The sequence below is a fragment of the Dama dama genome, chromosome 7 (assembly GCF_033118175.1).
Source record: "Dama dama isolate Ldn47 chromosome 7, ASM3311817v1, whole genome shotgun sequence".
NCBI classification, from domain to species: domain Eukaryota; kingdom Metazoa; phylum Chordata; class Mammalia; order Artiodactyla; family Cervidae; genus Dama; species Dama dama.
Window position 1 is genome coordinate 10,247,700 of NC_083687.1, and position 21,620 is coordinate 10,269,319.

Consider the following 21,620-nt stretch of genomic DNA (forward strand, 5'->3'; position numbering starts at 1 on the left):
CCGGAGTGACCCTGCGGGGCGGGGGGCAGTTAACGGATGTGGCGCGGGGCGGGGGCCCGGCCGGCGGCCTAGCGGGGGATTCCCTCCTGCCCCGAGGGCAGGCCTCCCTCTGGAGGAAGGGGCTGCGGGGATTCCCTCTCCCGCCGGGTCCGAGAGCCCGCCCTCCCCATCCGCGGAGACGCTCCGGCTCCCTCCGCGCCCTCCAGGCCCGCTGGAGGTGAGGGAGGTGGGGTGAGGAGGTGCCCGCCCCCCCGGCTCCTCCTTCCCCCCGGCCCTCCCCTCCCTCCACCCTCCCCCCGAGCCGGTTTGTCCCTCCCCTCCCCTCCCCTCCTTCCCCCCGCCGCCTCCTCCTGCCGCTGCCGCTGCTTTGGCTGCTGCGTCATACGCCCCAGAGCCGCCGGGACGGAGGGGCTGGGCCTGGGGACCCCCCGGTCTCTGCCTGCACGCCCCCCCGACGCCCAGCCGTGCCCTCCCCGCGCGGGGGTTTCACCTCAGTCTCCCACGTCTGCCTCTGCCCGGCTCCCGGCGGCCCCAGCTGTCACTGGTAAGGAGGCGGCGGGAGGCGCCCGTGGGGGGGCAGGGAGCCGGGGGTCGGCGCGCAGGGCGCGGGCGGGAGAGCCGCGCCGCCCGGGCGGCGGGTCGGGCTGGGCCGACTCAAGTCCCTTCTCGGACTCGCCGTCATGGGGAGAAGAGACCCGGACTGGGACACGCCCCCCTCCCGGGGCACTCAGGGAAGTTATCTAACCCGGGGGCAGGGAGCCCCGAATTTGAGGGTGACCTGACATAACCTAGCACCAAGATGATTGTTCTGAATGAGACACAGGGGCCCAGGAGGCAACCTTTTCCACTCTGGAAAACATCTCCAGAAAAAGCTCCCGAAACACATCTCTGGGACACCGCACCCCAATTATAATACCACTATAAACAGTGGTAGAAGGTGATAGTGGAAACTGAGTGGTAACCTTTGCCTCTGCAACCGTCGTTTCTGCTAAAATCTCAAGGCCAGGATACAACATCCCAGGGGAGCTCTGGAAGCTGGGAAACTAGAGAACTAGGTTGGTGGTGGGGTGGCGGGGACGGCTGGGAGAAGAGAGCCTGTGGTGACTTTTGGGAGAGCCGGAGTCAGGAAGGCCGGAAGGGGTGCCCAGTGGGTTTCCTACCCAGGTGTCTCAGGGAAATGGAGGCTGGGCACACCTGCTCAAGTCTTTTGACAGAGAAACAGGCAAAGAAAATGGGGGCTAGTTCCTCAATATTCATAACTTTCTCCTATGGTCTCATTTCTAACTAGGCCCCCCCAGGATGCAATGGCACAGCCCCCCCGGCTGAGCCGCTCTGGTGCCCCCCCACTTTGGGACCCAGCTTCCCCTGCTCCCACCTCAGGCCCTCGGCCTCGACTTTGGGAGGGTCAAGATGTGCTGGCCAGATGGACAGATGGGCTGCTATACTTGGGGACCATCAAAAAGGTGAGCCTTCTGACCTGTCACCTTTTCTCATTCCCCTTATCTAGTCTGATTCCTGTTCCATCTTCTGTGCTCACCCATTCCAGGTGGACAGTGCTCGGGAGGTGTGTCTGGTTCAGTTTGAGGATGATTCCCAGTTTCTGGTTCTATGGAAAGACATTAGCCCTGGTGAGAAGCCTGAGAGTATGGATCCCATGGAAAACAAGCCTGGCATGGGGGACAGAAAGGGGCTGGAGGACAAAGCCCTCTGACACTCTGTTCTTTCACAGCGGCCCTCCCTGGGGAGGAGCTCCTCTGCTGTGTATGTCGCTCTGAGACTGTGGTCCCTGGGAACCGGCTGGTCAGCTGTGAGAAGTGTCGCCATGGTGGGTGAGAGGGCAGGACACCTGAATGGTCCAGTTTGCCCTGGGTCTGCCAGGGTGTCTCTGACCCTTCCCTCCAGCACTGGTCCTTATACTACCTGTCCTGGTCTGAGTGCCCAAGCCACTGCTCTGGTCAGTCTCCACAAGCTTGTAACCTCACTGCCTTCCAGCACAGGAGAGGTGGCCTTGGGTTGGGATGTATGAGCTCTGCGAGCAGAGGGTGTGAGTGAGCAAAAGTCTCTCAGTTGTGTCTGACTTTGCGACGACATGAGCCGTACAGTCCATGGAGTTCTCCAGGCCAGGATACTGGAGTGGGTAGTCTTTCCCTTTTCCAGGGGGTCTTCCCCAGTCAGGGATCAAACCCAGGTTTCCCACATTGCAGGCGGAATCTTTACTAGCTGAGTCACAAGGGAAGCCCAAGAATACTGGAGTGCGTAGCCTCTCTCTTCTCCAGGGGATCTTCCTGACTCGGGAATCGTACCGGGGTCTCCTGCACTGCATGTGTTCTTTACCAACTGAGCTATCAGGGAAACCCCGAATGCGGGCAGAGGGTAGTTCCAGTATGGCCTTTTCTAACCATTTGACCTTAGGCAAGTCCCTAAACCTTTTAAGAATCACAGCTGCCTCACCTTTTAAAATAAAGGCAATACGCCCACCCTAGTAGGACCATGGTCAAGAACAAAATGAGATGGGGGTAAGACTGTTGTCCCAATGCCTAGTGCACACAGGTATGCAATGCAATAAGTGGTCTACTGTCAATATTCTCATTATTCAGCTTATCACCAGGACTGCCACGTTCCAAGGGCCCCAGCCCCCGGAGAGGGAGAGGGCGCATCCTGGGTCTGCCGCCAGTGCGTCTTTGCCATCGCCACCAAGGTAAGGGCCCCTCCCTGTGGGCCCTCCCACCCCCAGCCTCTCCTGAGCCCTTCCTTCCCCTACTCCTGAGGCCACCTGTCTGTTCCACCCACAGAGGGGGGGTGCGCTGAAGAAGGGCCCCTACGCCCGGGCCATGCTGGGCATGAAGCTCTCCCTGCCGTATGGACTGAAGGGGTTGGACTGGGACGCTGGGCATCTGAGCAACCGGCAGCAGAGCTACTGTTACTGTGGTGGCCCTGGGGAGTGAGTAGTGAGGGGCGGGGGTTAGGGAACAAGTGACGGGGGTGGGAACAGAGGAGAATGGCAGGGTGGCAGGGTGCTGAAGGGGCAGGAGAGTGGTGAGCAGGGTTTGGGGCAGTTAAGGAGGACGTGTCTGGGGGTCACTGGTCCCGTTTCCCTTCAGGTGGAACCTGAAGATGCTGCAGTGCCGGAGCTGCCTGCAGTGGTTCCACGAGGCCTGCACCCAGTGTCTGAGCAAGCCCCTCCTTTACGGGGACAGGTGAGCCTGGGCAGACCCTCCAGGAGCTCTGCCCCCCCATCCCAGACCAGGTGTCTTCCTGAGTTCTGAAACCTTGCTTACTGGTTAGCTCCATCCTTGCTCGGAACACCCCCCTTCCCCCATGGGCAGGTGTATTTCCTGTAAAAGGTGTATTCTGTTCCTCTTGCCTACGTCCAGGTTCTATGAGTTTGAGTGCTGTGTGTGTCGGGGGGGCCCTGAGAAGGTCCGGAGGCTACAGCTTCGCTGGTGAGCTGGATATGGGGCACGACCTCAGCATCACTTTCTCCGCACCCCCAGTTTTTCACTTTGCAGGCCCCAGCCCCCTACTTGGGGGATACCCCTGCCTGCCCCCCAGCTTTTGTAATGCTTCCACCACCTTGACAAGTCAGTGTTTCTCCAGGGTGGATGTGGCGCATCTTGTCCTCTACCACCTCAGTGTTTGCTGTAAGAAAAAATACTTTGATTTTGACCGTGAGATCCTCCCCTTCACCTCTGAGAATTGGGACAGTTTGCTCCTTGGAGAGGTAAGGCGTGGTGAACCTCTGGGGGTCAGGGTGGACCAGGGAGATGCGGAAAAATGGGGGAGGGGATCACTGCTCTCCTGACCCCATTTCCTATCCCCTCCCCCAGCTCTCAGAAACCCCCAAGGGAGAACGGTCTTCCAAGCTCCTCTCTGCTCTTAACAGCCACAAGGACCGGTGAGTCCGAGGGAGGCTCAGGAGATGGAGACGTGGCTACGCAGCTTGAGAGGGAGGGGCTGCAGCCCATCTGGAAGATCCCCTCTGAAAAGGACTGACAGCATAGGAGGGTCCCTTTTCTCCAGCACTGACCCTGTATCATTTCTCTCCTCATCCCAGTTTCATTTCAGGGAGGGAGATTAAGAAGAGGAAATGCTTGTTTGGTCTCCATGCTCGGATCCCTCCCCCTGTGGAGCCCCCTCCTGGAGACGGAGCCCCCACCAGGTCACTGGTCCAGGGGGGATGGGGAAGTTCTCAGGGTGTATGTGTGGAAACAGGGAGGTCTTTGGGGTGTCCGGGAGGGGGCTGGGGGGATAAGGAGGCCTCTTACAGCTTCCCTTCAGGGCAGGGCCCTGGGGGAGGGGTCTCACGTCCCCTGGGGAAGCGCCGGAGGCCGGAGCCAGAGCCCCTGAGGAGGAGGCAGAAGGGGAAAATGGAGGAGCTGGGGCCACCCTCAGCAGTGCGCAACCAGCCCGAGCCCCAGGAGCAGAGGGAGCGGGCTCGTCTGCAGAGGGCACTGCAGGTACAGGGGCAGGGGCAGCCGTGGGCACATGGTGGTGTGGGAAGGAGTCAAGGATGCTCTCTCAGTCCTCTGCTCCTTCTAGGCCTCAGCGTCTCCACCACCCTCCAGCCCTAACCAGAGCTACCAGGGCAGCAGCGGCTACAACTTCCGGCCCACAGACGCCCGCTGCCTGCCCAGGTCAGTGCGCCGCCTCCCTCCAACCAGACACACTCCCTCGGAACCTCTCTTCCAATTGCTTGCAATCTTCTGGATTTCCTCAGCCAAAATTCTTTTCCCTCTCCCCTTTGGCTGCCCACTTCTTTACCTAGAGACTTCGAGAACCAGTGTCTGCTTCCCAGTATATAGGGACGGGTTCCTTGAGGATAGTGTTTGCACTCTGCCCTTCCCAGGGGGAGAGGGTCCTATTCCCCTGCTTTGGGTCCTGACTTTCTTTCTTTCCAACCCCAGCAGTCCCATCCGGATGTTCGCTTCCTTCCACCCCTCTGCCAGCACCGCAGGGACCTCTGGGGATGGTGAACCCCCAGACAGGTGAGATTCTATTCCTTTACCTGTGATACCTCTGTACTCTTAATTTCCTTGGTCTTGTAAACCTTTTTGTTGTTGTTCCTCTGATCCCCACACGGCCTCCATTTCTGGTCAGTCTTTATCTCCATCTGGACTGACATTTGCTTTCTCTCCCTAGGTCACCCCTGGAACTTCACATTGGTTTCCCCACAGACCTCCCTAAAAGTGCCCCCCACTCGATGACTGCCTCATCTTCCTCAGTCCCAGCCCCCTCCCCAGGTGTTCCCAGACGCTCAGCACCCCCTTCTCCCCTGTGCCGTAGTTTGTCTCCTGGGGCCGGGGGTGGAGTCCGAGGTGGGGTCGGCTACCTGTCCCGAGGGGACCCCGTCCGGGTCCTTGCTCGCAGAGTGCGGCCTGATGGCTCTGTGCAGTACCTGGTTGAGTGGGGAGGTGGGGGCATCTTCTGAACAGCCTGCCTCTGCCCGACTGCCCACTGACACACACCGGCACTTTCATACCCTGACCTCTGACCTCACCTACAGCTGGGATGTACCTGGGGCACTAGGGGGGTACTTCCCTCCACTGTCCAGGCTGGAATCCAGGTTGGGGGTTGGGGAAGAGGCTCGCTCTCCTCTACTCCCTTCACGGTTCCTGACCCTTCCCCCCAACCATTCCCTCATTTCCTTTGATGTTATTTTGTTACAGCTTTTTAAATATTTTTTAAAATTATTTAACCCCTGGGGAGGGAGACTAAGGAGGGGAGGAGAACAGATCCTGGGCTCTGTATCATTCAAATAAAGATAAATAAACAAACTTAGCAGCCCTGAGTCATTTTAAAAAATGAGAAGAAAGGGACTAGAAGCACTTCTGATCTTCCCAACCAAATTCACTTTTTGACAAGGAAAATGGAAGAGAGAACTAAAAATGGGATTTATTGAGAGTCCAGTCATCACAAGGTAGGAGCGTTGAAATTTATGAGGGAAACCCTGGCAGAAACGAAGGTTCATCCCAGTGGCGCTGCGCTGGAGTCAGGAACCGACTCTGTAACCTGACGCACCCACTGCAGGTATGGGGAGTTCCCCTGCTCCACAGGCAATGCAATCACCTCGGCCACTTCATAAGGGTGCACAGACCTGTGGGAACAAGGGGGGATCAAAGACTTACCCAAAGGAGACCATCGCCTCAGACTGCCCAGGAAGGCTCACCCCACAGGATACACCCTCACCTCTACCCATGTCAAAGTTCTCACCGAACAAAATCTGTCAGAGCTGGAACCAAGGAACTTTGGGTTTTGATCATCTGAGGGGTGAAGACAAACATGGCTGAATCGGGGGGTGAAGTTGATTTCAGGATCTCGGTTGAGGGATAGGGGTCAAAGTAAATGGTCAGGGAATTAAGTTTTTCTCGCGTAGGAAACATTTCTCACCATCAGCACTTCACTGTCCTCTTCAATCTTTCCTTTCCACTCATAGCTGAAAAGGTCAGGGAGAGAGTGTTGTGTGAGCAAAGATTTCCCTCAAGGTAAAAGACTGCCAGTCAGCCCTTTGAGTTAGGTTAACCCCCCAACCCCTAATTAACTCACATGGATGTAATCTGAGGGACGAGGTTGACGCAGGCTGCTAGGCGCTTCTCCACCACAGCCCTGAAGGTGAAGAGAGCACCGTTTAAAGGCCCCATGACCCGGATTTTTGCACTGGCAGCCCAGAGACAGTCAGGAAGCAGCGGGAGATGCTCCCCCAACTCTCCCTTCATAAGCACCTTTCCTCGCTTCACACTTAAGTCCCCACCTGGCGATCTCCTTGGCGACCTTCTCGTTGGGGCAGGTGACAAAGGCCGCAGAGACCGAGCCGGGGACATAGGCGGAGCCCGAGGCCGACGAGGGCTGGGCCGGGGGACTTCCTGAAGCCATGGACAGCAGGGCTCGGGGTAGAAACAGAAGGCGGGAGGCCACAGGCAGCAGTGTCGGCATCCAAAGAAGGGACAGGAGCAGAGCGGCCTGAGAGCAGGAGGTGAATTCGGTGTCTCATGAATACCCCAAGAAATTGCACCCCGGGAACACTTCGCTTGGATAGACCCTCAGGCCCTCCCTCTTCTGCATCCCGAAGGAAAACATTCCTGAAACCAAGAGAAGCTTGGAAAATTTAAGGCAAAGACTCAGTTTTCACTCTCCTCGGAGGCCAACCTCTGGGTTTTGGGGTACGGGTCATGGGCGAAGCTTCGAGGACCGGAAGGGGCGGGGCCGGTCACTCACCCCTCCGCCGAGCAGGAATGCGGGAGCCCGACCCCGCCTCATGCAGCCTATGCTGGTAGAGGAGGGTTGAATATCAGAGACCACACGTTACGCAGAGAAAGAACCCCAAAGCCAGGAAGAGCGGCCTCTTACCTGGACAGCAGCCACGTGATAAGAAAACAGCGCAGACCACGTGACAGTAGAAGCCGGACTACCCTAACCTCCAGAGCTGGCCAATCCTTGCCCCCACGTGGCCCGATTTGTCCCGCCTCCGGGGGCGGGAGGGGCGAAGAAGGATCCAACCAATCAACACCCGGATCTGCAGACGTGCACGGAAGTGGAGCGCCCGTTTCCGTGTAAACCGGAAACGGCCAATTGCTGGCTGAGGAGAGCCGCAGCGGCGTTCCACTGTCACGTGAGGGGGCGGGTCTCCTCAGGCAGTGGTACCTCAATGAACTACGCGAAGAAACCAATCGTGGGGCAGCCCCGCAGGCCACGTGATGAGAGCCCAGGCGCTGGGAAAGGGGGGCTGGAGACCCCGCAGAGTCGATGCGTCAGGTTGTGGAGTGGGGGCTCATCCTTAAACCCCGGGATGTGCTGAGTAGCAGCCCCTATACTGTACCTGAGGTCTTAAGGAGGGACAGGGTTTTAGGAGATTGAACCTCGGGGGGTGAGGGGGAGGTGAAGAGAGCGCCCCCTGCCATTTTGGTTAGGACTGACAGGTTCTTGAGTTGGGGAATGCACAAGTATAATCTGAGAAACCAACTCTCTCTGGTTATAGGGGGAAGTGATTAGGCAGGCAGGCTATGGCATGACCACGGCTAGGTGGAAAGATGTATTTTAAAAGAACGGAGTAAGACCCTGTAAGTGGGATAGACAGTGATTAAAATGGGGCGCCTCAGCCTTAACTGAAGCCCCAAAACTGCATACAGACTTGTGAATCGATAAGAGGTGGTGGGGGAGAGGAGGGCCGCAGGTTGGGGGTATGAAGAAGACACCAGGAAGTAGTGATGGACCTTTTGTCCTTTACCCCCTTCCTATTTCACTCTCTGGGTCAGGTCTACCTCTCAGCCTTGGGTCTCCTTCCCTTAACCCATCCCCCTAGGAGCCAGGACCTGCCCTACATAACTTCCCTGGGGCCCAAGCACATCCTGTGACCCAAAAATGGAGGGGCCAATGAGAGGAGAAATAGGTGGGAGGAGGCAGGGAGAAAAAGGCTCTGCCACTTTCCCTACCCAGTATTCCCCCTCCATCCTGGGTCTGGGGTCTCTGGTCTGCTGGGTGGGTATAACTGGGCATTTCCCAGGCTGAGTTCTCTCATACCTACCACTCTGGGGTTGGAGGTCTCCCTGAGATCTCTGTCTTTGGAGTTTGTCTCTGAGGGATCTCTATGGGGTCTTTTGGTATTTGTATCTTTTTTAGGACTGAGTGTCCTTGTTTTTTGTTTGTGGGGGGAGGTTTCTGGGTCTGCAGTCAGCCTCTCTGAGGTATTAAAAATTCTTTTTTTATGTATTTGGGATCTCTGAGTTCATCTCTGGGCTAGCAGCGTGTCTCTTCTGCCCCTCACCCCCCCAACCAAGGTCTGGAGTTCCTTTGTCTTTGAGTTATCAGCCTCTGAGTCTGCAGTTTCTTTTCTCTGAGATCTAAGTCTGGGGTCTCTGATATCTCTCAGTGGGTCTGAGTTCTCAAAGACCTAATTTCAGGTCTGGATTCTTTGTGAATCTGGTCTTATCTTTTCCTTTGAGTCTAGGTCTTAGATCTCAGTCCCTGAAATTACTGTTTATGTCTGGTGTCTTAAGATTTCTGTGGCTATGAAGAACCTTTTGGAGACTGAATGCTCAGATTTTGACCTTTGACCCATCTTAGGAGGGTGGTCTGGGGTCTGTTTTCTGAGATTGGGGCCTCTTTTCCTCTAGACTTAGGGTTTGCGCCTCAGATTATCCCCTGCGCCACCCCCCCCCCCCCCCGCCCACCTCCGGGTGGCAAGGTATCTTTGTGGGTCTGGAGCCTCCCGATATCAGGGTCTGGGGTCTGCATCTTTAGAACCGCTCTCTCTTGAGTCTCTTTCTCTCTGTTTTGAGTCGGGGTCTCTGCCTCCCTGGTTCTCACTGAGTAGGGGTGGGGGCTGCAGGGACTCTCTCTCCTCCTCCTCCTGCTCTCCTCTCGCTCGCTCCCCCGCCCCCCTCTCTCTCTCTCTCTCCCGGCTGCCGCTGCTGCCGTTGGCTCCTCTTCTCCTCCTCCTCCTCTCTCTCCTCCTCTCTGCCTCTCTCCGCTCCTCTCTCCTCCTCTCTCCTCCTCCTCCTCCACCTCCTCCTCCTTCTCCCCCTCTCTCTCCCCCTCTTTCTCTCTTCTCTTTCTCCCCCGGCCCCCCCGCCCCCTCCCCCCCAGGCCTGATGAGCAGGTCTCGCGCCTCCATCCATCGGGGGAGCATCCCCGCGATGTCCTATGCCCCCTTCAGAGGTACGGTGGTGAGGGGAGGGGGAGGACCAGTTGGGGGGGGAGAAGGGGGGAGGGGCGGGGTGGGGGGGGGCTGGGCAGAGCTGGGGCCAGGGAGGGGAGCAGCTGAAATGGAAGGAGAGAGGAAGGCAGGGATGGGAGCAATGGGGAAGGAGGTACTGGAGGATAGGTGTAAATAAGGACCGGAGGGGCCAAGAAACAGGCCTTGAAGGGGGCTGAGGGGAAAACGATGAAGGGGAAAGAGATCGCCAGAGAAGGTGGGAAGATAGAAGGGTAGGGTTGGGGGAAGAGCTGCAGAAATAATTTGGAGGTGGGAGCTGAGAGATGAGGAAAATATCAAGAAAATAGAAGGACAGAGTCTTAGGAGAGGGGCTAGGAGGGGAAAATGAAGAAAATTAAAACATAGGGGTGAAAAAAGCAGCCAAGAAGATGGGGGGTAGGATCTGGTGGGGTCTCAGAGTATGGTAGGGGGTAGAAAAAGACAGGAGATGGAAGGAGAGGAGAAGGGGCCAGATGGAGAGAGAGGGAGGCAGTGGGGGGGGGGGGGAAGGAATGAAGGGTCCAGATGGAGGGAAGAGAGGAGAGAGGATGGGGAATGGGTTTGGGGGAGGAGGGACCAGGGCAGGGGGAGGGCCAAATTAGGTATGTGTTTATTGGGGGGGAGGGGGGCAATACAAGTAAAACTGAGTGCTGGGAATAGGGGGCAGATGAAGACCCTGCCCCAGACTCAGGCCCTCATTAAGGCCCTTGAGCATTGAAACGTAATCCCTGGGGTCTTATCCACTTCCTTCACTTCACCACTTTCACCCCCTCCCCCACCTCCAGTCCTTATTTCCATTCCCCCTCCCTCCTCTGGTGTCCATCACCTATATCTTTCCCCACATATGGTGTCCGTTCCTTATATGCGTCCCCCTTCTGTCCTTCCCCTCTATCACTCCCTTCTCTGGTGTCCCTTCTCTCTCTCCCTCTCTTTTGCCTGGTAGTCCTTTATATCTCTACCACCTCTTCACCCCCTCCTTCTTGACCCCCTTGTCCTAGTGTCCCTATTCTGTCCCCTTCATTTTCTTTGGGCCCTTCTGGTGTATTCCCTTGTCCCTAAAGATTTACCATCATCTCTGACTCTTACTCTCTTAGATCCATTTCTGTTATTTCTTCTCCACCCCATCCCTTCTTCCCCACCCCATTCCCTATCTTATCACCACAAGTCTGTGCCTACTTACTTTCTACTAAGACCCCACCTCTTATCACCCATTCCTCTTCTCTTGTCTCCTCTCGTTCCTGGGCTGTTGGAGATTTGGGGAGCAAAGACACCAGTTTTGACAGTTGGAACAGGACCTACAAGAGATCCCCATCTGAGCCCCATGGAATTGTTTATCCTAGTAAATCTTTCCCCTTTCTTAACTGTGTCCCTTTGTCTCTTGCATCTGCCTCCCAGAATCATCCTAAGTCCAGGCAATGTTTGTGTATGTGTGTATTTCCAGAGTTGCTCCTAAGTGAAGTTCCCCGTGTCCTTCCCCACTCCCAGGAGGAGGGTGTCCCCTGAAGTATAACTGTCCTGCCTGTGGTTGCTGTCTGACCCAGTCCCTCCTATAAAGATGATGTGAATCAACAGATGTCCCCTTTGGGAGTCCTCAGGGTCTGACTGCAGTGGGCACGTTTCCTGCAGTATCTGCAGTCTCAGAGCCTAGGTTTTGGTGATCTCTTTATCTTTGGTGTCTCTGAGGTGGCACTGACACAGAGTTTCAAGAGTATTGGGGTTTTTAGATACCTGTGTTCAGGGAGTTCATCTCTGTCTCTGACCTGCAGATTGGGTAAATTTGAACCATGTTTACAGACAGAAAGGGGCTAGATTTTTTAACACTCTGTTACTCATAGCTTTTAGTTGGAATGAAGTTCACTGGCCAGTTCTTTTCCTGCAATATTCCCATGATTAATTATACTGGAAAGGTAACGGGATTTGATCTTTTTTCCTCTAAACTCTCTGTCACCCTCATTCCTTAAGCTTATTTTCTATCACGTTGATGTCATCAATTTTATTTCTCTCTGACTTCTATAGGGCTTGCCCACTATGTCCCTGTGATGGTGTGTAGCATTGGGGTTTAAAGGAGAGGCACTTTGCATGCACATGGGTGTGGAAGAACAGCAAAGTCAGGGGAGGGGCGACCCTTACTACTACTTTTGGAAGTTTTGTCCCCATCCCCAGCCTCTATATCACAGGCTTGGATCTTTCATTCTTCCCTCCCCTCTTCCTTCCTCAGGCTTCACACGGTGCCTTGGGGAGGTTCCTACTTGAGGAGTTGGCTTCCATCCTGTCCATGGAGACTGGGGAGGTGGGGTAGGGGGACAGTATTGAATCTTTGACCTCTGGGCATGGCGTAGGGGAAGAGATCAACTCAGTGTTCATGCAAACAAGGGCATATTTCCTGCCTCCTCAGTCCCCAACCCCTCCACAGCCAGATACCAACAAGACCCATCCTTCCTCTACCACCAGCAGAACCAGCTCTTTCCCTGAAGGATAAGCAGGGTTGGGCTGGGGAGGAGGGAGTGAAGGAAAGATGAGAGGCAGGAGAGGAGGTCCTCATGGTATTCTGACCCTGGGAACAAGTAAGCTCCTCACTCCCTCTCTTTTCTAGATATTTAGCTTTTAGTCTCATGACCCAAATGTTCCTACATCTCCATCCTTCTTCCCACAGCTCTGTAGGCTTCCTTACTCTCTTGCAGATGGGTGGGGTCACCTTCCAAATCCTTGTCTTCCGCAGCTATTTGGTTGCCCTCCCTTTTCCCAGACACTTGCCACCAACCTCCCTGTATTTTTCTTCTGCCAGTTTTGTTGGACTCTCAGCCTTTTGATTTTTCAGAAGTGGATGGAGAGCTCCTTCCCCTGTCTCTGCCTCCAAACTTGTACTCTCTCTGTCAGGATATCATTCCCCTCTGAACCACTCCTCTGTATTTCTTCTGCCAAGTCTACTGAGCCCCTCAGCTCCCACCGCCCCAGCCAAAGAAGCTTATCTTCTGTTCCTCTAAAGTTTCCAGGGGCCTCACCCCCTTCTATGATCTCCTCAAGGTGGGTGGGGGCCCCTTGTCCCCCTTTATGGATTCTTCTTCTATCCCCTGAATACATAGAGCTTCCCTTACAGTTTCTGTGTATCTCTGCCCCCTAGATGTACGGGGACCCCCTATGCACCGAACCCAATACGTTCACTCCCCATATGATCGTCCTGGTTGGAACCCTCGGTTCTGCATCATCTCGGGGAACCAGCTTCTCATGCTGGATGAGGACGAGGTGAGCAGGGTGGGAAGGCTGGGAAGACACCTCCGGGTAGCATGTGAAAATGTGAGAGAAGGATGGGAGAATCCTCATTTGCAAAGGGATGTGAGGCACAGAGATGGCAAAGGGAAAGACACTGGCAAGTGGTGGGAGGAGGGTGGCCTTGAGACTTGGGTTGAGATGTCAGAAGGGGCAGGGGTTCTCTCCCCTGGGCCAGAGGGGTCTTTGAGGGCCATGTGCAGTGATGGGGAGGAGTCGTGGTTCTAAAGATTTGGGGGTGCCTTCTGTTTTCACCCTGCTCCTATTGTGGGATAGGTTAGGCTAGGAAAGGGAAACAAAAGGGCTTGGAGGAGGGTGAAGACACAGGGATCACTTTGGAGGGAACATCTCCCTCTCCTCTCCCCATACTGAGCAAGCCTCATCACTGACCACTCCCCATCCTTTCCCTGGCATGGGGCTGAGTGCATGGACTCAGAGTGGGGTCTCTGAGGGAACTAGGAAGGGGCTGCAGGGTACAAAGAGAGATAATAGAGAGCAGTAGGTCTGGGCCTGGATGGTGGTGAAGACAGGGAAGCCTGAGATGAGGGTTTAGAGAGATGCTGAGAGGGCTTTCACCAGGGACACAGGGAAGGAATATGAGGGAAGAGACGCCTAGGGGGGTGAGGGGAACTGGGAATATGGGAAGTTGTCTAAAGGAGTCAGAGTGGGATAGAGGCAAGGACCAGCCGAAGTGGAAGATGTGAAATGAACCGAGCATCCGCGTGGAGGGAGGTAGCCGTGCAGTGTGATTAGAGAGCCAGGGGGTGTGGGCTCTGATCCTGGAGCCGGGTCAGCAGTAGAGCATCCATCAGAGGAAACAGAAGATGTGACTATGAAGAAAGGATCCCCAGAGGTGTGGTTCAGGTGGTGGGGGGTGATTTAGGTAAGCTTTAGAGAGTGATAGGATAACCTGCAAGACCAGAGAGGTGGTAAGAGATATGTCCCAAAAACTGTCAGGAAGGGTGTAGTGAGGCAGGGTTAGAGCTGGAGTTGAGATTAACCAGAGTTTCGAGGAATCTGGGGGGCAAGTGAGTGTGGAGATGCCTGGGTAGAGAGCTTCCCAGGCACAGAGTCAAGTTGAAGCTTTGTCCAGGGAGGACATGGTGACTCAAGGGAAGGGTGGTTTGGGGAGTTCAAGTGTTAGGCACTGGGGGCCAATTTGAATGGTCATTAGTCGTGGCCAAGCATTTGGGGTCTGTAGGATGAATGGGGGAAACTGGAGACTGAGTGAGAATGAAGAGGTTGGACAGTGGGTGGGAGAATGAAGGAATGAAAGAGATGGGGACAGACAGGTCCAGAGGACGGGTGGCTAGAAACTGAGGTAGGAAGGGTGTGGAGGGGGTCCTGGAATGGCAGAGTGCAGGGCCACAGGGAACTGGAATTGGCTGGGCTGTGGAGCCCAGGCTGGGACTAGTGGGGTGGGTGGTTCTTGAAGGGGTGGAGATTGGCGGGGTGGAGATGGGAAGGTTAGGAAGGAGGTGGCCAGGGAGAAATGGGGATGAGGCTTAGGGAGAGGTAATGGCTAAAGGGAGGTGAGCCAGGCTGAAGGGGGGGCCATGAAAGGTGCGGGGGGAGGTGACCAGGCCCTCTAGGGGGTGGGGAGGTTGGGTCCCATTCTGGCCGCAAGCCTGGCCGTGGGAGGGAGACAAGCTGTGGATCCTGATTATAAATGCAGCTTCTGCTACCCCCGTGACAGCCACGGAGGGAGGGAAGGGGGTGAGGGCGGTGGGAGGTTGGGAGGAAAACAGGGAGAAGGGAGGAACTGAAGGTCAAGGGGAAAGTGGATTTGGGGAGCAGCAGAGACCAGAGTGGTTCCAGGGGTTCCCTGGAGGGTGTTTCAGAAGACATGGTGGAAGAAAGGAGGGTGGGACGGGAGGGGATGAGGGAGCAGACTCGGAGAGAGAAGGCAATGAGAAATCCACTCACCCCGAGACACTTAAAAAGAGTACGGAGGGGCAGGGGCAGGTGGTCAGGCTGGTGGGAAGGGAGGCTCATCCTCCTCGGGTGGGGAAGAGAAAGAAGAAGGACGGCCTGGGCCCGCGAGGTCTGACGCCCCCCCCCCCCCCCCCCCCCCGCATCCCTAGATACACCCCCTTCTGATCCGGGACCGGAGGAGCGAGTCCAGTCGCAACAAACTGCTGAGACGCACGGTCTCCGTGCCGGTGGAGGGGCGGCCCCACGGCGAGCATGGTACGGCGGCCGAGCAGGCTCTCGTGCCCCGGACAGGCGCGGGGAGGGGGCTGCGGGGGCCTGGGTGCAGGGGAGGGGGCGTCCGGGGCCGGGAGGGGGCGGAGACGAAGTCTTGCACCGAGTGGGAGCCCGGGCGGAGCCGGCGCCCTCCTCTGGGGTCTGAGCGGGACGCAGGTTGTGGGTGAGAGGCCTCAGCGGTCCTCGCTGTTTCGCTCTCTTTTTCCTCTCCAGCAGCGAAGTTTGACTGTTTCCCCGGTGCTTGTAAAAATAGTCTCCTTAGATCTTTCGCTTCCTGTCCGAGTGTGGCTGCCCCTGCCCCTCCCCGGCCTGGGTCTGGGATCTTGGAGAGAATGACCTAGTTCCCGCCCTGCCCCCAGACCTCTGCCCCACCCCCCACTCTCCTGATTCTTCTCCCAGACCTTCTGGCCTGTGGACCCTCCCTCTTGCCCCCTTTTCCTTTTCTCATCAGCTGTTTTTATTTTCTGCAATTCTGTCACCCTCTTCCGCTTTCCTCCCCGATATCTCTTATTTTCTCTGTCGCTCTTGGGTCGTCTGCCTCTCCCCTCTGCTCTCGGTGGAACTCCGTCAGACCCCCATCTCATCTCCTTTCTGTCTGTCTGTGGAGCTATGTGCTCAGTCTGTCTCTCCAACTCTCCCTCTCTCCATCTGTCTCTTCCCCTCCCTCCCTCTTTCTGCCCCCCCCCTCCACCCCCCTCTTTAGTCATTTAAAAAAAGATTTTTGTCTTCCTGAGAAGTTCGCTTAAAAGGTTTCCATGGGAACAGTGAGGGGAGATGAAGGCAGAGAACCGAGATCTGCAGCCAAGGTGCAGAGAGACACCCTCAGCCCCCAGAAACCCCCTTGTCACTGCCCCCTACACTGTGTCCCCCTTCCAGGACCAAGGGTCCAGGTCCTTCATCCCCTCAACCCCTGGTGACCCCCTTATTCTACCAACACCCCTCCTCCCCTCAGGGATCCAGGCTTCCAGTTTCTCTTCCTTAGAGCCAGTGGCCTGTCTCCATCCCTTGGCTCCCTTCAGCCCTCTCTGATAGGCTCAAGCCTTACTGCTCTTGGGGGCCAACTCTGGGACCCTGGGTGGATTGCTGGCCTGGGGTGTGTGTCATTGTCATGGAAACTTCTGACCATGGGGGCGTGTGGGTAGCACATTTCTGTGAGGCAAAGCCAGGTGGAGCTGCTGGTGGTGGTGGAATGTGTATAGAGAATGTGTGTGATGTCTGTCACATCTGTGTGTGTGTGAGAGTCAGTCATGTCCATGCCGGGGAAAGGTTTGTGTCCATGTGTGCATACCTGTGTGTCCAGGCCGGAATGGTCATATGCTCATGGGGCATGTTTTTTATATATCTGGTGGTGGGCGTCTCTGCCCACACATTCCCCTTCTATTTTCTTACTGTCACTCCTCAGGGTCTGGGGTCTCTCGTGTGGGTCTCCTGTGTGTTCGGGAGGAGGGCACTCATGTATGTTTGGAATTGGGGATGGTGTGTGGAGGTGTTTGTGTCGGAAGTTCAGTCGGGGCTGGGAGGGGGTCCAGGGGTATATATATTTGGGGGGAGTGTTTAGTAAAAGAGTTGATGGCTGGTGAACGTTTGGGGTTCTCAGAGGGACGTAGAATGTGTAAAGGGAGTGGAGAATGTGCAAGGAACCTAGAAGTTTAGGGACCCTTGGGGGCCTGGGTCCGAGAAGGTCTGTGCAGAGGCTGTGGACTCTCGAGCCCAGGAGAGGTCGCCGGACCTTCAAGGGGCATCGGCATTCAGGGCTCCTCCTCTCCTGGGTGGAGCCGCCGCCCCTCATTCCCTCCGTGGTTTCGATGGGGGGTCCAGCTCAGGAGGGAATGGTGGGAGGCCCGGTTGGTTTTGGGGGTCCCTTCGCCCCCCTCCCGCATCTCTCTCGCGCTGTCTCCGGGCGACGGGGCTCGTGACAGAGGCGGCCACGGCAGCAGCGGTCGCCTAGCAACGGCGGCGGGGCCCGGGCAACGGCGGCAGCGGCGGGAGCGGCGGCGGAGGGAGCCGTTCCCGCGGCCGTCACCGCGCGGCCGTCCCGGCCGTCCCGGGCCCCGCCGCCGCCCCCACCGCGCCGGGCGGCGCGAGCCGGGCCGCGCCGCCCCCTCTCCCGCCGCACCCGCCCCTCCCCCGTCGGGGACACCCCCGACCCCCCCGGGGGGCGGTGCGAGGTAAGGGCGGGGCCGGGCGGACGAGGAGCGCGTGGGGGGCGCCACGCTCGTGGGGGGCGCCGCGCTCGTGGGGGGCGCCGCGCTCGTGGGGGCGCGCGTGTGCGTGGGCGCGGGGAGGGGGTGGGGAGGCCGCGGTGGTGGCGGCGGCGGCGGCAGCTGCTCCCTCCGCATGTTCTCGCTGCATCTTCCGAGTGGGGGGAGTTATGGTAACTGGCGGGGGGCAGCGGAGGTGGGGGGTCGGAGACTGGCCTCGTGGGGCCAGTCTCCGGAGCGCGCGGGGGCGGCCGGTGTAGGGTGGTCTTGGAGCCCCTCGGTGGAGGCGGCAGCCCTAGTGTCCGCGTGTGGTCGGTGTCCAGGCTTGTGTCCCCTGTGTTAGTGCCATGTGCACACGGGGGCCCGTTCCTCGCGTACACATGTGCAGCCAGCCTTTTGCAGCCTGTCCTGCCCTCGCCTGCCTCGGCTTGCTTCCTACCTAGGGCTCTGCTGGGCTGGCCGCGACTTGGGGGCAGCTCTTGGCCGTACTGGTCCCTGTCACCTCTGACCCTGAGAATGCACGTCCCTGGCTGGGGCTCACCTTCTGTCAGTCTCCTGTGTGTGGAGATGTGTGGCTGCATGAGAAGGATTTCTGTGTCCCTGGTGGCAGGTGTGTGTCTTTGCATGTGTGTTCCATCACTGGCCTGGGTATCTATGTCAGTCCCAGCATGAGTGTCCAGGGCGTGTCTGGATGTGGGTGGTATGCAAGTGGGGGGAAGAGAGTAAGTGTGTGTGAGTGTGTTCTTTGGAATCCTGCCATGTATGAAACACCTTTGGGCTAGCAGGTGTGAGCCCCTGCTCTGTTAGGGAGTGGGGACAGGAAAGCTAGCTGAAAAGGGAAAGAGTGGGGTAAAGAGGAAAAGTGGGGAGTTGGGGGAGAGGAGGACTGAGCGGGGCTTGGTGAGGGGAGAGGCAGGAGAGGGAATGGCTGAAGAGGGCTTGGGCAGGTGGGACTTCGTGGAGTCAGGTTGAGAAGAGAGAGGAGGTGGGGAACTGGCTGGAGCTGATGGAGAAGGGAGGCTGGAAATGAGGAGGCAGCGCAGGGGCAAGAGAGACTCAGGCCTTCTGTGAAGTGATCACTGAGAGGAGAGCGGCAGCCGGGCTTGTGGCTTGTGTAGGCCATGTAGAATCGGGCTTGGCTGGCTCAGGAGAGGCCATCCTAGAGGCTGGCTCCCAGTGAGGCCTGGCGCAGCAGGACCTGCTGATAGAGGTGCCCATTCCCAGCCCAGAGTTTTGCCCCCCCCCCCCCCCCCCCCCCGGCCCATTCCTCTGCTCTCTCTCCAGCTCTGTTCCTCCACCTGCTTTGGCAGCCTTCCTCTGGGGCTCCCCTTGAGAGCTGCCAGCGGGGTGTGACAGGGAAGAAAGGCCAAAGGGAAGGTTAGTGGTTTGGGGGATTGGAGGGTAGGGGGAGATTCTGTGGGTGATGGCAAGATTAGAGAGGTTGGAGAGGTGGGAGTGCAAGCCCTTGCTGTGTGTGTGAGTGAGTGCAATTGTGTGTGTATACAGGGTGTGTACATGTGTGGGTGTGTGCACAATGCCTGTGTTACGGGTCTGTGTAGGTGGCTGTTATGCGTGTGCATGCGTGTATACATCGTGCAGGGATGGGACATGGAGGCCCAGGATCTTGGTGTGTGCTTATCAGGTTTGCTCTCTGCGTGGACATGGGCCTGTGGCCTGTGTTCTGTCCATGTCACTGCATGCAGCACTGTTAACAGGATATCCTGTGTTTCTGTCACTCTGCCCCCTTTCCTCTGTGTTTCTGCTCTTTTTTTTTCATTGTGGCACTGAAGGGCTTTGTAAGCATATGCGTATGTGGTCTCTGTGTATCTCTGACTTAAATATGAGTTTGTGCCTCTTAGTACTTGGTTATATGTATAAGATTATATTACTTCCAAGAATCAAGCAGACCAATTAGCAAATCCATTCTCCTTCTGTTAATTCTTTAGTTCTAAAGCAGAATTTTAGTGGATTTGAAGTTAGAGTTTCTGCCTTTATTACAGGATCTTTTATATGAACATAATGGCTGAACTGCATTCTTTGGCATGAGAATGAGGCAAGCAGACCTGAGAAAAGCAAAGACTTAGGAAGGAAATAGCCTGAACCCTTAGATGCACTGTTGAGTGTGTAACAGAAGGGTAGTTAATGCATTTGTTCCTTGGTTTTTCTTTATTCTGGAAGCAACCAGGGACTCCTGTGTTGGAGTCAGGAAAGGGCTGGGGAAGAAGGAGTTGTCCTGAGATAGAGTGGTTGTGGTTGTACTTTTCCTGTGAATGAAGGATGCTTGTGCTTTGGGGGTCTGGGGGTACCTTGATGCGGTCAGAATCATGGTTTACTCAGGCCTGTGTCTTAGAGGTTAAAGTGGCCTCCCCTGTGTGGGGGCCCTGTGTGGTGTCAGGGTTAAATGTCCTTTTCTGCAATGTGCTGCCCACATGACTGCCCAAGGGACTTGGGCCCCAGGTCCACACCAGCAGCTCTCATGGGTGTCAGGGTCAAGTATGCACTCCCCTGCTGCAGTGCTCACATATGTCTAAGCATGTGTCCAGCGGGGTATGTGGGCCCCAGGGCCTCAGGATGCGGACCTGTGGCACCCCCAACTCACCATTCTCTGCATGTCTCCTAAGCACCTGGGTTCTTCTTTATCGTCCGTGCTGTGGTTATCATGTATATATGTCCCCTCCCCACACAGCTCCGTGTATGTTTCTGTGCTCTACACATGTGTTGCTGAGGGACTGACAAGGGTTTCCATGTCATGGGATCCACATTTTTGTGTGTAGATCTCCTAACACCCGGGTTTTAGAGGCATAGGGAAGCTGGGCAATTTGCAGGTGATTTGCAGTTCAGGAAGCTGACAGTGAAGCTGTGGCTGTGGCCCTCCCTTGTTCTGGACACTAGAGGGTTAACAGGCGGCTCTTCCGGTCCCCCCCACCAGCCTGTAGCTTCTTGTTGCTGTGGAGATGGTAGCCCCGCCCCTGATGCAGCACCTGCCCCCCCATTGGCTGCAGTGGTGACTGTGGGGCTGAGGGGGGAGCCCAGGCCTGGGCAGCCATTCTGGAGCTGGAGCCCGAGCTTGGCATCCCCCCACTTTCATTCTCCTCTAGCTCCTCAGCCCCTCTCAATTCCCTGGCAGCAGAGCCTCAGCTTCCCTCCTCCGAGCTGCCACCCCTCCAGACTCAGAGCCGTCCGAGCTTCCTCCGCGTTCACCTCCCCTCCTCCTCGCCCTGCCCTCACTTGGGAGTCCCCCGAGTGCCCACTGCCCATTCTCCCTGCTCCCCTGCGTTCTTCCCCTTCCCCTTCCCCCTTCCCTTCTGACTCCCTGCCTCTGCAGTGCACGTGGAGCGGGCCCCTTCTCCCCTCCCCCTGCCCTTTGCTGTCCCCAGGCTTCTTCCGCTTCCACTCCGCACAGGTCCCTTCCAGGACCTCCCCCTCCAGGCCAGGGAGGGGGTCATGGGAGGCAGTCCTGGCCCTCCAGACAGATTGGGGTCGGGGGGAAGATGTGCCCAGCTGAAAGAGGAGGAAAACCTGCCTCCGGCCCATGACCTTTAACCCGACTTCCCCCCCCCCCCCAGCTGACCCCTTCCTGGGGGTGTGGGCACCAAGAACCTAGGATCCGTGGCTCTTTGGTGTCCTTTATTCCTGGAGTTTTACTGACGCTCTCAGCCATGCCCCTTTGCTGACTGCCAGCCCCAACCCCAGTCATGGGCCTGAGGCCCCCCACCCCGTCCCCCTCTGGGGGCTCCGGCTCAGGTTCCTTGCCCCCTCCTTCCCGCCGCCAGCCTCTCAGCCGCCGCTGCTCTTCCTGCTGCTTCCCGGGGGGTAGGTGAGGCTGGAGCTGAGGGGCCGAGGGAGGGGGCAGATGTGCTGGGGCCAGGGTGGACCCGGGGCTACGGTGACCCCCTCCCACATCCCTGCTGGCCCTCTCCTCCCCTCCAGAATACCACTTGGGTCGCTCGAGGAGGAAGAGTGTCCCAGGGGGGAAGCAGTACAGCATGGAGGCCGCCCCCGCCGCACCCTTCCGGCCCTCGGTGAGTGAAGGCCCTGCCAGATGTTGGTCAGCTGGTCCCCTCCCTGCCAGTCCCAGCTGGAGCCCCTGGATTGTGAGAAAGGGGGCAGGAGAGAGAGAGTCTGTGCGTGTGTCCCCCCACTTCTTTGGTTTCCCCCTTCCTAGCTCTGCCCCCCCTGCTTCTCAGACCAGCCCTCCCACCTTCTCTAGGCTGGTGTGTGTGTGTGTGTTTGTGTGTGCACTCGCACCCGTGGGA

The 21,620-nt window shown here is 57.1% G+C and overlaps 3 protein-coding genes across 11 annotated transcripts in view; 2 read left to right on the forward strand and 1 right to left on the reverse strand.

Annotated features, from left to right (window-relative positions):
- Positions 1–6: 6 nt before the first annotated feature.
- On the forward strand, positions 7–5,774 carry PHF1 (PHD finger protein 1). Of its 5 annotated transcripts, none has more exons than XM_061146441.1 (15): positions 10–544; positions 1,289–1,463; positions 1,547–1,628; positions 1,730–1,825; positions 2,598–2,698; positions 2,793–2,941; positions 3,102–3,197; positions 3,375–3,443; positions 3,598–3,721; positions 3,828–3,895; positions 4,055–4,159; positions 4,268–4,457; positions 4,540–4,634; positions 4,908–4,985; positions 5,140–5,774. In XM_061146441.1, exons 2-15 carry the CDS (start codon positions 1,305–1,307, stop codon positions 5,426–5,428), a joined length of 1,701 nt encoding a protein of 566 aa, XP_061002424.1. In that variant the 5' UTR covers positions 10–544; positions 1,289–1,304; the 3' UTR covers positions 5,429–5,774. The 5 variants fall into 5 exon arrangements, 3 of the variants coding, with proteins under 3 accessions (XP_061002424.1, XP_061002423.1, XP_061002425.1); XM_061146440.1 differs by having other exon boundaries at positions 14–544; positions 4,905–4,985; XM_061146442.1 differs by having other exon boundaries at positions 14–544; positions 2,609–2,698; positions 4,905–4,985.
- Positions 5,775–5,867: 93 nt separating this feature from the next.
- Positions 5,868–7,488, reverse strand: CUTA (cutA divalent cation tolerance homolog). Of its 3 annotated transcripts, XM_061146443.1 has the most exons (7): positions 7,345–7,450; positions 7,213–7,264; positions 6,749–6,957; positions 6,544–6,603; positions 6,388–6,433; positions 6,211–6,260; positions 5,868–6,094 (listed from the first exon to the last, which is right to left on the reverse strand). In XM_061146443.1, exons 2-7 carry the CDS (start codon positions 7,252–7,254, stop codon positions 5,965–5,967), a joined length of 537 nt encoding a protein of 178 aa, XP_061002426.1. In that variant the 5' UTR covers positions 7,255–7,264; positions 7,345–7,450; the 3' UTR covers positions 5,868–5,964. The 3 variants fall into 3 exon arrangements, with proteins under 3 accessions (XP_061002426.1, XP_061002427.1, XP_061002428.1); XM_061146444.1 differs by lacking the exon at positions 7,213–7,264 and having other exon boundaries at positions 7,345–7,488; XM_061146445.1 differs by lacking the exon at positions 7,345–7,450 and having other exon boundaries at positions 7,144–7,274.
- A 181-nt stretch (positions 7,489–7,669) lies between these two features.
- The window catches only part of SYNGAP1 (synaptic Ras GTPase activating protein 1), a 32,022-nt gene continuing 18,071 nt past the window's right edge, over positions 7,670–21,620 (forward strand). The window contains exons 1-4 of one of the 3 annotated variants that reach the window (XM_061146447.1): positions 7,670–7,749; positions 12,810–12,931; positions 15,040–15,145; positions 21,295–21,386. In XM_061146447.1, the coding sequence (XP_061002430.1) occupies positions 7,692–7,749; positions 12,810–12,931; positions 15,040–15,145; positions 21,295–21,386 (378 nt within the window). In that variant the 5' untranslated portion in view covers positions 7,670–7,691. Of the gene's footprint in view, positions 7,750–12,809; positions 12,932–15,039; positions 15,146–20,410; positions 21,182–21,294; positions 21,387–21,620 lie in introns of those variants that run through there. The other 2 variants (XM_061146448.1, XM_061146449.1) reach the window with 2 other exon arrangements.

Coding starts and splice junctions, on each gene's coding strand:
- PHF1 (XM_061146440.1), top strand. CDS start 1,305: ATGGCACAGCCCCCCCGGCTGAGCCGCTCTGGTGCCCCCCCACTTTGG. Junction 1,826..2,597: donor CTGTGAGAAGTGTCGCCATG/GTGGGTGAGAGG, acceptor CTCATTATTCAG/CTTATCACCAGGACTGCCAC. Junction 4,635..4,904: donor GACGCCCGCTGCCTGCCCAG/GTCAGTGCGCCG, acceptor TTCCAACCCCAG/CAGTCCCATCCGGATGTTCG.
- CUTA (XM_061146443.1), bottom strand. CDS start 7,254: ATGAGGCGGGGTCGGGCTCCCGCATTCCTGCTCGGCGGAGGG. Junction 6,434..6,543: donor GTCCCTCAGATTACATCCAT/GTGAGTTAATTA, acceptor TGACCTTTTCAG/CTATGAGTGGAAAGGAAAGA. Junction 6,095..6,210: donor GCTCTGACAGATTTTGTTCG/GTGAGAACTTTG, acceptor TTGTTCCCACAG/GTCTGTGCACCCTTATGAAG.